This window comes from Chrysochloris asiatica, unplaced genomic scaffold, assembly GCF_000296735.1.
Source record: "Chrysochloris asiatica unplaced genomic scaffold, ChrAsi1.0 scaffold00084, whole genome shotgun sequence".
NCBI classification, from domain to species: Eukaryota; Metazoa; Chordata; class Mammalia; order Afrosoricida; family Chrysochloridae; genus Chrysochloris; species Chrysochloris asiatica.
The window spans coordinates 9,428,355-9,440,833 of NW_006408602.1; the positions used below are offsets into that span (position 1 = coordinate 9,428,355).

The 12,479-nt window shown below is 38.2% G+C and overlaps 1 protein-coding gene across 3 annotated transcripts in view; it reads right to left on the bottom strand.

Moving 5' to 3' along the window:
- The window catches only part of KLHL32 (kelch-like family member 32), a 358,168-nt gene that overhangs the window by 157,348 nt on the left and 188,341 nt on the right, over positions 1 to 12,479 (bottom strand). Inside the window, exon 4 of one of the 3 annotated variants that reach the window (XM_006865848.1) lies at positions 8,117 to 8,224. The exons of the other annotated variants lie outside the window; for them this stretch is intronic. Coding sequence (XP_006865910.1) covers positions 8,117 to 8,224 — 108 coding nt within the window. The remainder of the gene's footprint in view (positions 1 to 8,116; positions 8,225 to 12,479) is intronic. 3 annotated transcript variants of the gene reach the window in all.

Sequence of the window (12,479 nt, forward strand, 5' to 3'; positions counted from 1 at the left end):
GGTCCCTCCTGACAATATGTCCAAAGTATGAGAGACGAAGCTTAGCCATCCTGGCTTCCAAGGAGCACTCTGGCTGCACTTCTTCTAAAAAACCAATATTTACTGTTTTATCCCCATTGCACTCCAGGGAAGCATGTTTGTTGTTGTTAAGTGTCCTTGAGTCAGTTCTGACTCAGAGACGCTGTTTAGGGCTTCCATGAAGCACCTGGTGGGTTTGAACCACGGACCTTTCAGTTAGCAGTCCAGTACTTATCCTACAGTAAAGCAAGAGTTATGAGTCAAACTCTCACTTTGTTAGTGTTGTTGTTATTAAATGCCATCTAGTTGGTTCCGACTCACAGAGATCCTGTATAGGGTTTTCAAGGAGCAGATGGTGAGTTTGAATCACTGACTTTGTGGTTCAAACTGATCTTGAGGTCGAGTGCTTATCCTACAGTGCCACTCCAGGTGTGACTATAATTCAGATATGAAGATACAATTTAGAGCTGGTATATTTTTAAAATCTGTAGATCAAAAAGTATACAACATTTACTCAATTGCTAGGAATATGTTTTGATGACTCTCTGTACCAATCATTGTCTGGATTCATTTCATTAAGTATGGCATTTGTCTGGCTTAACTTTGACTTTGCAATCCATCATCTTTCTTTTTCCTTTTGTAACTACTGCTGAATAGATGATTTTATTTCCCTTTCTACATACTATTACTATTCCAGCTGGCAGAGTTCTTAATTATTCTATGACATATAAGGGGGGCTTCAAAGAGTCCATGGGAAAATGGATTTAAAAGATAATGAAACTCTTCCATGAACTTTTTGAATCCCCTTAGTTATCTTGAGGGAGAAAGGTGAGGTTTTTACTCTAAGGGTCACTATGAGCTGGAACTGACCCAATGGCGCTTAAAAACAACAAGAACAATATATCTTGAACTCTACTATATCTAGGAATGTGGATTGTTGCTGTCGTTAAGTGCCATCAAGTCAAGGTTGTCACAACTTTTAAAATTTTTTGTGGGAGCAGAAAGCCTCATCTTTCACGCAGCAAGCTGCTGTTGAGCTCAAACCACTGACTATGATTTACAGTCCCCTGCTTAACCTGTGGAGCCACTGTGCTCCCAAGGAGACTGGATAGTACCATTTAATAAGCCTTTAAAGAAAAGTTTGGAGTCCAGGTGTGGTGCTGTAGGATAAGCACTGGACTACTAATTGCCAGGTTGACAGTCCAAACCTATCAGCTGCTTCTTGGAAACCTTATACAAGGTAGCTGTGAGTCAGAACTGGCTCCATGGCACTTAAAAACAACAACAAAGAAAATTTAGTAGAAAGGTAAATTCTCACTCACTTTTTAGAAAAATATGCCATCTCCTGTAGGAAGCCTTACTTCTGTGAAATCTAGTTGAGCACTCTCTTCTATCTGTGCCCTCTGGGTCTTATATTCTGCTTCCATTGTATCTCTCATCACAGTAAGGACACTTACATATCAGGTAAGTTTGCACTTTACTCTCCTCCTAGGATGTGCACCTCTCAAGAGCAGAGGCCCTGCTGCCTGTTGCTAAGTGCATCAAGTTGGTTCCTACTCATAACAAACCTGTATAGGGTTTCTAGTGGTGCAAATCTTTGTGGGAGCAGAAAGCCTCAGGCTTTTCCAGTGGAGCAGGTGCACTTAGAGTGCTGACCATGTGACTCATAGTCCAGAGCTATCCTCCAGAGCCACCATGCTCCCTTATTGTAGCATGCTGTTGTTGCAGTCATTTCTGATACATTGCAACCCTGTGTAGGGTTTCCAAGGAACAGCTTGTGGGTTTGACTTTGTGATCCATAGTCCAGAGCTGATCCTATAGTGCCACACCAGGACTCCTATTGCAGCATGTTATTGTTGTTGTTAAGTGTTGTCGAGTCAGTTCCGACTCATAATGACCCTACATATGGTTTCCAAGGAGCAGTTGGTGAGTTTGAACCACCAACCTTGTGATTCACAGTCCAGTGCTGATCCTACAGCGCCACACCAAGAGTCATAGGAGTCACTATGTAGCATCAGAGTCACTAAAACCTAAGTTCAATAAAATATAAAATGAAAAACAAAACTTTTTAAAATAAAGTAAACATCCGTTATGTATTTGTGTTGATTTTGTGGAGTAGTTCTCCAAAGCAAAATGGAAATCTCTAGAAATCCCTGTGTGTCCTACAACAATTTTAGTGATGGAATGTAGTGCAGTTAATTACTTAATATGGCCCTTCTAGCCATATTCCTCCATTCTGTGATGTATCATAAATCCTAGACTGTGATTATGGAATGAGTTGTTTAAAAACAGGATTAAGGTACGATTAAGGAGTAAGGTCAGTCTGGCAGTTTGTCTTACTGTGGTGTTGCTGTCATGCTGGAAGCTATACTACCTATATTATAACCACTAGCAGGGTCACCTGTGGTGGACAGGTTTCAGTAAGGATTCAAGACTAAGAAAGACTAGAAAGGTAGACCACTTCTAAAGAGTAAGCTACTGAAAACTTTACAAATAACAGCAAAACATCATCTGATGTACCAGAAGATGAGCCCATCAGGTTGGAAGGCACTCAAATATGACTGAGGATAGATAAGCTGCCTCCTCACAGTAGAGTTGACCTTAATGATGTGGATAGAGTGAGGCTTTCGGGATCTTCATTTGCTGATTGGGTACAGCTCAAAATGAGAAAAAACAGCTGCAAACATACATTAATAATCAAAACATGGAATGTATGAAGTATGAATCTAGGAAAATTGGAAGCTGTCAAAAAATAAATTACTTTTGGAAAACATAACGTTATTTTTGGGAAGCATCAATGATGTGGCCATGTAGGATAAGCAGTAAACTGAAATATCCTCAGTTCAAATCTACCAGTCTCTGTGTGGTAGAAAGGTGAAGCTTTCTGTTCCTATAAAGATTTACAGCCTCAATAATCCTATTCAAGGTCACTATGAATTGGAACTCATTTGATGATTAAGTTTGATGTATATTTTGGAGTCATTAGTGTGCTGAATTGGACTGGTTTTGGTCATTTTGGATCAGGCAATCATATGGTTTGCTATGCTTGTTGTTGTAACGGTTAAGTGCTGTCAAGTTGGATCCAACACATAGTGACCCTGTATAGGACTGAACGGTGAGTTTGAACCATTGACCTTGTGGTTCAAGCCAACGTAAAGTTCAGTACTTATCCTACAGTGCCACAGCAATGACAAACTGCAGAGGAATGGCGCCACATTCATAGTCAATTGAAATACAATTCTGTCTACAATAAGATAACACTATTCAAGGGAGGCCAGTTAATACAACTATTACTCAAATTTACATATCAAGCACTAAAGTTAGTGATAAAGAAATTGAAAAATTCAACTAACTTCTTCAATATGAAATTGATCAAATATGCGGTCAAGATGTACTGATAATTATTCTTGATTGGGATGGTAAAGTTGGAAACAATGAAAATGACTGGTATTTGGAAACTATTGCCTTGGTGATTGATAGAAACAATGAAGTAGATCAAATGATAGAATTTTGCAAGACCAAAGACTTATTCATTGCAAATGTTTTTTTCCAACATCCTAAATGGTTACTAAAAAGACTCCTGGTGTGGCACTGTAGGATAAGTACTGGACTGAAAACTACAAGGTGGGCAGTTATTAACCCATAAGCTGCTCCTTGGAAACCCTACAGAGGGTTGGTCTCTTGACTCAGAACAAATTCAACAGCACTTAACAATGACAACAATATACCACAGAGACCTTGCCAGATGGAATATACAGGAACCAAACTGACTTTATGTGTGATAAGAGACAATGGAGAAAATCAGTATCATAAGCTAAAACAAGGTTGGAGCTGACTGTGGATCAGACCAGCAGTTGCATATATGCGACTTTAACCTGAAGCTAAAGAAAATAAAGACAGGCCCACGAGAGCCAAAATATGACCTTGAGTATATCACCGGAATTTAAAGCCCATTTCATGAACAGATTTGATGCATTAGACTCTAATGACCTAAAACAAGATGAGTTCTGGGATAACATCAAGAACATCATACATGAAGAAATCCTTTTTAAAATTAAAAAGTTAATTAAGAAGACAGGGAAAAAAGAAATGACCAAAATCAATGTTATAAGAGACTGCAACTTGCTATTAAATGTAGAGAAGCTAAAGTGACTAGAAGAAATGATGAAGTAAAATAGTTGAATAGAAAATTTCAAAGGGCAGCTCAAAAGGACAAAGTAAAGCATTATAATGAAATGTACAAAGGTCTGGAATTAGAAAACCAAAATGGAAGAACATACATTGTGTTTCTCAAGCTGAAAAAACTGAGGAAAACAATTAAAGCCTCGACTTGCAATACTGAAGGATTCCATGGGCAAAATATTGAATGATGCAGAAAGCATCAAAAGAAGATGGAAGGAATGCACAGTCACTGTACCAAGAAACAATGGTTGATGTTAAACCATTTCTAGCGGTAGCATGTGATCGAGTGCCAATGGTACTGAAGGAAGAAGTCCAAGGTGTATTGCAGTGGCAAAGGTTCAGGGAACTGATGGAATACAAATTAAAATGTTTCAACAAACTGCTTCAGCACTGGAGGCACTCACTCATCTATGCTAAGAAATTTGGAAAACAGCTAGCTACCTGACCAAATGATTGGATGTGATCCATATTTGTGCCCATCCCAAAGAGAGGTGACCCAACAGAATGTGGAAATAATGGGACAATATCATTAATATCGCATGCAAGTAAAATTTTGCTACAGCTAATAAAAAAAATGGCTACAACAGTACATTGATAGGAAACAGCCAGAAGTTCAAACCGGATTCAGATGAGGACGTAGAACAAGGGATATCATTGCTGACATCAGATGGATCTTGGCTGAAAGCAGAGAATACCAGAAAGATGTTTATCTTTACTGTATTAACTATACAAAGTCTTTCTACTCTGTGGATCATGACAAGCTGTGGACAACAGTGCAGAAAATGCGTATTCTAGAACACTTAATTGGGCTCCAGAGGAGTATGCACAAAGATCAAGAGGTAGTCGTTTGAACAGAACAAGGGGACACTGAATAGTTTAGAACCAGGAAAAGTATGTGTCAGAGTTATATTCTTTCACCATACTTATTCAATCTGCGTACTGAGAAAATAATCTGAGAAATTGGATTATATGAAGAATAACATGCCCTCAGAATTGGAGGAAGGCTTAATAGCAACCTGTGATATACAGATAATACAACTTTTCTTGCTGAAAATGAAGAGGACCTAAAACACTTACTGATGAAGATCAAAGACCACATTGCATTGTATATGCATTGTATCTCATTGTAAAGAAAACAAAAATCCTCACCACTGGACAAATAAATAACATTATGATGAGTGGAGAAACGATTGAAGTTTTCAAAGACTTTATTTTATTTGTATCAACCAGTAACACTTATGGAAGCAGCAGTCAAGAAATCAAATGATGTATTGAATTAGGAAAATCTGCTGCATAAGGCCTCTTTAAAGTGTTCACACAGTTGTCACTTTGAGGTCTAAAGTGCACCTGCCTCATGCCATGGTATTTTCAATAACCTCATATGCGTGTGAAAGTTGAACAGTGAATAAGGAAGACAATAGAAGAATTGATGAATTTGAATTATGGTGTTGGAAGGAAACATTAAAAATACCATGGACTGCCAGAAGAGCAAACCAATCTGTGTTGGAAGAAGTACAACCAAAATGCTCCTTAGAAGCCAAGATGGCCAGACTTTGTCTCTTATACTTGGAACATAGTATCAAGAGGAACCAGTCTCTGGAGATGGACATCATGGTTGGTAAAGTGGAGGATGAGTGAAAGAGCGATAGACCCCCAAAGAGATGGATTGGTAGGTACAGTGGTAACAGCAATGAGCTCAAGTGTGACAGCCATTGTGAGGATGGTGCAGGGCAGGCATTGTTCTTTTGTGCATGGGGCACTGTGGGTCAGAACTGACTTGATGACACCTAACAACAATAACAATGGTCAAAATACAATGAATATTCAGAAAGCATCAAAGAAGATTCAAGGAAAACACAGAGTTACTGTATCAAAATGAATTTGTTGATGTTCAATCTTTTCAATATTATCAAGAACCAACGATATTAAATGAAGAACTCCATGCTGCAATAATGTTGCTGGTGAAAAACATGGCTCCAGGAGCTAATGGAATACAAATTGAAATGTTTCAGCAAACTGATGCAGCGCTGGAGACATTGACTTGTCTATACCAAGAAATTTGAAAGACAGTTGACTAGCTAACCAATTGGAAGAGATCCATATTTGTGTCCATTCCAGGAAAAAATGACCCAAGAGAATGCAGAAATCATCAAACAATATCATTAATATCACATGCAAGTAAAAACTTGCCAAGAACAATTAAAAGCCAATTGCAGCTGTAAATGGACAAGGAGCTGCCAGAAATTCAAACCACATTCAGAATGAAGGATATTGTTGCTGACATCAAATGGATCTTGGCTGAAAGGAGAGACTACCAGAAAGAAGTTTACTTGTGTTTTACTGACTACGTAAAGGCATTCAGCTATGTGAATAATGAACTATGGATAACAGTACAAAGAATGGAAATTCCAGAACTTAACTATGCTCATGAGGAACCTGAACATAGACTAAAAGGTACTGGTTGCAGTAGAACAAGTGTATACTGAAAGGTTTAAAATCAGAAAAGGTGTAGGACAGGATTGTATCCTTGCACCATACTTATTCTGTGTGATGAACAAATAATCTGTGATGAACAAATAATCTGAGAAGCTGGACTATGTGAAGAAGAAATACCATGGGATTAGGACTGGGGGAGACTCATTAACAACCTTCAGTATTTCAGTATTGTTAGTGTTGTTGTTAGGTGCTGTTGAGTCGGCACTGACTCATAGAGCATTTATGCACAACAGAACAAAACACTGCTTGGTTACGCGCCAATCTCACAATTGTTTCTACACTTAAGCCCATTGCTGCTGTCACTATGCCAGTCCATCTCATTGGGGGTCTTTCTTTTTCTCAGGCCTACCAAGCATGATGTCCTTCTCCAGGAAATGGTTCCTCCTGATAATATGTCCAAAGTATGAGAGACAAAGTCTGGTCATTCTGGCTTTTCAGGAGTGTTCTGGCTGTACTTCTTCCAACATAGATTTGTTTGATATTCTGGCAGTCCTTGGTACTGTTAGTATTCTCCTCCAGCACCATAACTCAAATGCCTCAATTCTTCTATGGTCTTCCCTATTCACAGTCCAACTTTCACATACATATGAAGCTACTGAAAATACATTGATTATGGCTTGGTTCAAGCGCACTTTAGTTCTCAAACAGACATCCTTGCTCTTGAACATTTTAAAGAGGTCTTGTGGAACAGATTTGCCTAATGCAATACATTGATGGCACCTAACAACAACCTGGTGTAGCGCTGTGGGCTAATGCGTCAGTCGCAAGGTTGGTGGTTCAAGCTCACCAGCTGCTCCTTGGTAACCCTATACAGGGTCGCTATGGGTCGGAATCGACTCGACGACACTTATCAACCTCCACTTCACAAAGACCAGCCTCATGTTGGTCTTTCTAAAATAAATTATTCTTGCATGGACAAATTAGGATTCCAAACTAGCACATTCTGAATTGAATGCCTCAAACAGTGGAATATGCATGGAACATACAGTGTCAAGATGTTGGACATAGCTTTTTGAGGTTTTAAAGTCTTGATGATTCCCTGAGCTTTGATGATAGCAATGAAACTTTAAGTTATCTTGCAAACCCTTCCCATCCTTTTAGTTTTTTAGCATATATTCGATGGCAACAACAAGCTACTGAGCTAAGATTAAAATACTATGTTCACTCGATTGTATTAAAAATCAATTGCACAATTTTCCTGTTAACTTAAAACAGCTCTAAAAATAAAATCTAATTTTAAAAATTCAAATTGCTTTACTTACCTTCCCATCACTTATGTAATAGGTAGATGTGAAACTTAAAAAAAATATATTACAGTGAAAAATAAGAAAAATATATAATCATTTTGCCTCAAGGATCATTTCTTCAGGTTAGGTGTAATGAAAAATTGGCATCTCTCAGTTCATATTGGGTACCATACCTGTCCTGTGTATGCAAACTCCAGAGCCTGCTTCAAGCCAAGGCTGGTCACACCGTGCAAATTCACCTCATCAGCTCCACTTTCCACCATACAAAGACTGAACATTGCCTGAGATGGCGAAAGAAACAAAGAGAAAAGGTTTATATGATTTGAAAAGCAAGAGAGTAAAGCCTGAAGGGATTAGGAAGACAAGTTTTACAAGTTTAAGGTTGACTTTGATTTTGGAATGGCTTCTATAAGTCTCATTTACACAAGTGACTCCAAATCACTTGAATGTCTACACAGTTACATTAGCAAACACACAGTAGGAAGTACCTCAGATACTTCTCATTTAAGCCTCACAATCTTTCCTAAGGTGCTAGGCACACTGAGCTCATGCTTTTGACCCTGAGGCTACATAAATCAATTGCAAACATTTTTGCCAACAGGACATAGAAAGTAGCACCTTTTCCTCCTCACTTGGTCTTGCTTTTTTCTGCCTCAATCTAATAACCCCTTCTCTTACCTAATGATTAAGCACTGTGCACTCTATTGCAGTCATTCTCAAAGTGTGGTCCCTGGGCTGGTGGCATTAGCATGACATGTGAACTTGTCAGGGTGTACACACAGATCTCTAGGACCCACTCTCAGGGTACTGAGCACACCTACAGGATCAGATACCCTGAGAGTCGGGCCAAGGGGTCTGTGTGTTAACAGAGCCTCCAGGGAACTAAAGTTAGCTCAAGACTGAAAACCACTGTTCTAGGTTGTTCATTGGAAATCTGTTTACCCACAAAGTAATTCTCCAAATAAACAAATTAATGAAAACCAATTATTCCACCCAATAGTCCATATGTCGAATGAAAACTTAACAAATCACATAAATGCATGAGTTTACAAAAATAAACAAACAAAAAATACACACAAAAAGTTAACAACTTCAACAATATTGACTTCACAAGTATAAAGAAAATATTCAATTTTGGTTACTGATGACAAACACTAGAGAGTTATCTTTATAGACATGAAAAAATCATATATAGCAATAATTCAGTTCACACTTATGTTCATTGAATTTGAATTTTTTAAAGTGACTTTTTTGTTTTGCCAATATATTAATATTCTTTTAGTATTTTTTATTTTTACAGGTTTATTTTTTGATCCTTTAAAATTCTATGCACTTGCATTTATTATTAACAGAAGGAGCTAGTAATTGTATGGCCATTAGTCTTTCTGGAGATTAACATTTCCATGTCACTGAATTAGAAGGTTTTAAGTTTTCATAATGAATCAGATTTTGTTTATAGTTAAAATTTTAACTAAAGTATAAAAATATCACTCTCATCATTTGAAAAATTTTCTAAAGAACATTTTAAACGCCTAAAATTTTTAAAAAATGTTTTATTGTGAATTATGTGATAGTTTACATGAGAGAATGTTAGCTTTACATTCATCCTATCGTATATCATTTCATTGCCATGGTTACAATCCCCTCCATGCATCACCAACCAACCAAAGTGTATACACTACAAGCCTGCCCCCAGTCATCAGTACACAGCCCTTTTCCCTCTCTGGGTCTAGTCCCCAGCTGCTCCATCTCTCAACGTCATCATCTCTGTCTCCATCTTAGGCATCACTGCTTCTCTGAGTAGGGTCCCCACTCTCCGCTCTTCTCCGTTGATGGTCCCAGGGACCTATGCTCCTAGACTGCAAAGTCAATCACTCCCCTCCTTGCTACAAAATGTCTACCTTTACATTTCCAACCCTCACAAGCAGTCCTGATAACAATTATTCACTATTGTATCACAAGAGACCTATCTGCATTTCCTTTCATCAGCCCCTCCTAGACAGATTGAATACTACTCAGTGGAGATTCTACCTTCCTCCATGCCCTCTGGATCTCGATTCCCTCTTGAAAGCTTGTAAGCTAGGCACTTCTTGCCTTTGTAGGGCCCCACACTTTGGGTAGCCAATGTCCAAGTTGCCCATCCCTGTCTACTCTGCGTATGGAGAGGGTGGGAATGATCCTTGCTGTAAAGATTTGTTCCCTCTTTTGAGCTACTGCATCCATAGGCGTAGGTCAAGTTCATCAAATTGTATCAGATTACTCTTTTTTTCCTCTTCATTCTTCTTCTAGTTGAGCTCTGATCATCCAGTCATTGAAGCCAGGTCAAGTGGGTATTATCTGCAAGTGTGGGTGTTCTTATGCATATGCCCTCTTCTTATCAGGTGGATGCTTCACTCTCCACTCTAGTTCTCTGTGGCTATGTCACTGACTCTGGCCCCAAGAGTCCCTAGGTCTTGCAACATAGCTGGCTGACTAGGTCTCCATCTGGGTTCACAAGAGTCTATTGAACATTGTAGGGTTTAGCTTGTAGCTTCATTGCTGTTTTTCCCTCACTTCCCCTTATTGGTGACAAACGTGGTCACCAATCAGAGCACGTATTCCCATTGAGTCTTAGTCTTGGAAGGGGGTTTGCCCTGAGGGGACTCGACCACTTGCCTTCTTGTCTCCTTGGTGAACAACTTGCTTGTTCTTGTAGCAATCAGTCAGACTGCCTATATTGTTTTGTATTTTTCCTGTAGGTCTTTCTTTCAAGAAGTATCTTCTGTTCTTCTAGTTGCTCTAGGCTGGTCTGCTTGTCCTTTGAAGTGAGAATTTCCCACCTCAGAAGATTTTGGATGGGGTTCAGGATTCCACATTTGGTCTTATGTAATGCAGAGGCTCCACTGGAAGCCTCCTTCACTAGGCATGTTGTAGCCCCATTTTAGGTATTCCAATCAGTTATAGGCAGAAGATGGACTTACAAAACACTTAAAATTTGAGAAAAGAAATAACAATCAAAGTACCTTAGCTATTTGAAATATTTAACTTGTAATATATTCAATTATATTTACTTTGATATATTAAGTAGCAAACATTCAGAATATATTTAATTGTCAGAAACTTATTTTATCATCAACGACCAAAACCAAACAATCCTTTGTTGGTAAGTGCCATTGAGCTGGTTCCATTTCATAGCGAATCTGTACAGGATTTCCACGGAATGGCTGGTGGTCTTGAACTGCCGATCCTGCAGTTAGTAATCTAGCACTTATCCTACAATGCCATAGCTGTTAAAGTCAAGTGAGTCAATTAATCAAATTTGGCAACCTGGTGAGTTAGTAAGTTGATGATCTAGAGAATTGGTCTGTTTCCTTACGATGTCACCAGTAGGTCAGACAGCATTTGAAAGGTTAAGAACACAGGACTTAATAAAACAAACTTATAAGACTGAAAATAGGGAATCAGAGCAATCAATTTATAATTAAGACAAGTGCCAAGCAAAAAGAGCGAAAAGTATACTTACAAAATTCCAAATTGTGAGGAAGTCAAATATAAAACAGACTGTTTTAAACAAGGGGAAATAATAAATTACAGGGTATCTCAAAGGAGATTAATACACCTTCAAATCAAATCAAGAAATGGGAAATCCATGAAGTTTTTTAAATATGAAAAAAACAGCAGTGAAAAAGTTGACAACAAAATGCACAAACAAAATGAACTCAGCACAGAAAAATATGTGGAATAAAGAAAACAGCAGCACCACACACACACACAAAACACACAGCAAAATGATTGCCATCATTCCTTACCTGTCAATAACTACACTAAATCTCAATGGATTAAATGCACTAGTCAAGAGCCGGAGAGTAGCAGAACGGATAAGAAAACAGGATTCTTCAGTGTGCTGTCTACAAGAGACACACCTCATACAAAGACAAATATAGATTAAAAATCAAAGAATGGAAAAAAAATAACCACGCTAATGGCAATAAAAATGAGCAGGAGATGTAATATTAATTTCTGATAAAATAGACTTTAAAGCAAAAACCTGCATAAGAGATAGAGAAGGATATTATCTCATGATTAAAGGGTCAATTGAGCACAAGGACACAACCATAATAAATATGAAAGAGCCACAAATTACATAAATCAAATCTAATAGAATTGAAAGAAGAAGTGGAAAACTCTACAATAATAGTAGGAGTTTTTAATACAACACTTTTAATAAAGGACAGAACAATCATAAAGAACTTTAACAGAGACACAGAGGAACTAAACAACATAATCAATCAACTTGACCTCACAGATTTATACACAACTCTCAACCCAATAATAACACAATACATGTTCTTTTAAAGTGCATATAGAACATTCTCCAGAATAGACCATGCATTGTGCCACAAAGCAAGTCTTAATAAAATTTAAAACATCAAAATACTACAAAGCATTGTCTCAGATCATTGTTGTTGTTGCTGTCAGGTGCCATCAAGTCGGAACCCCATGCACAGCAGAACGAAACAATGTCCGATCCTGGGCCAACCTCACTACCGCTGCCAC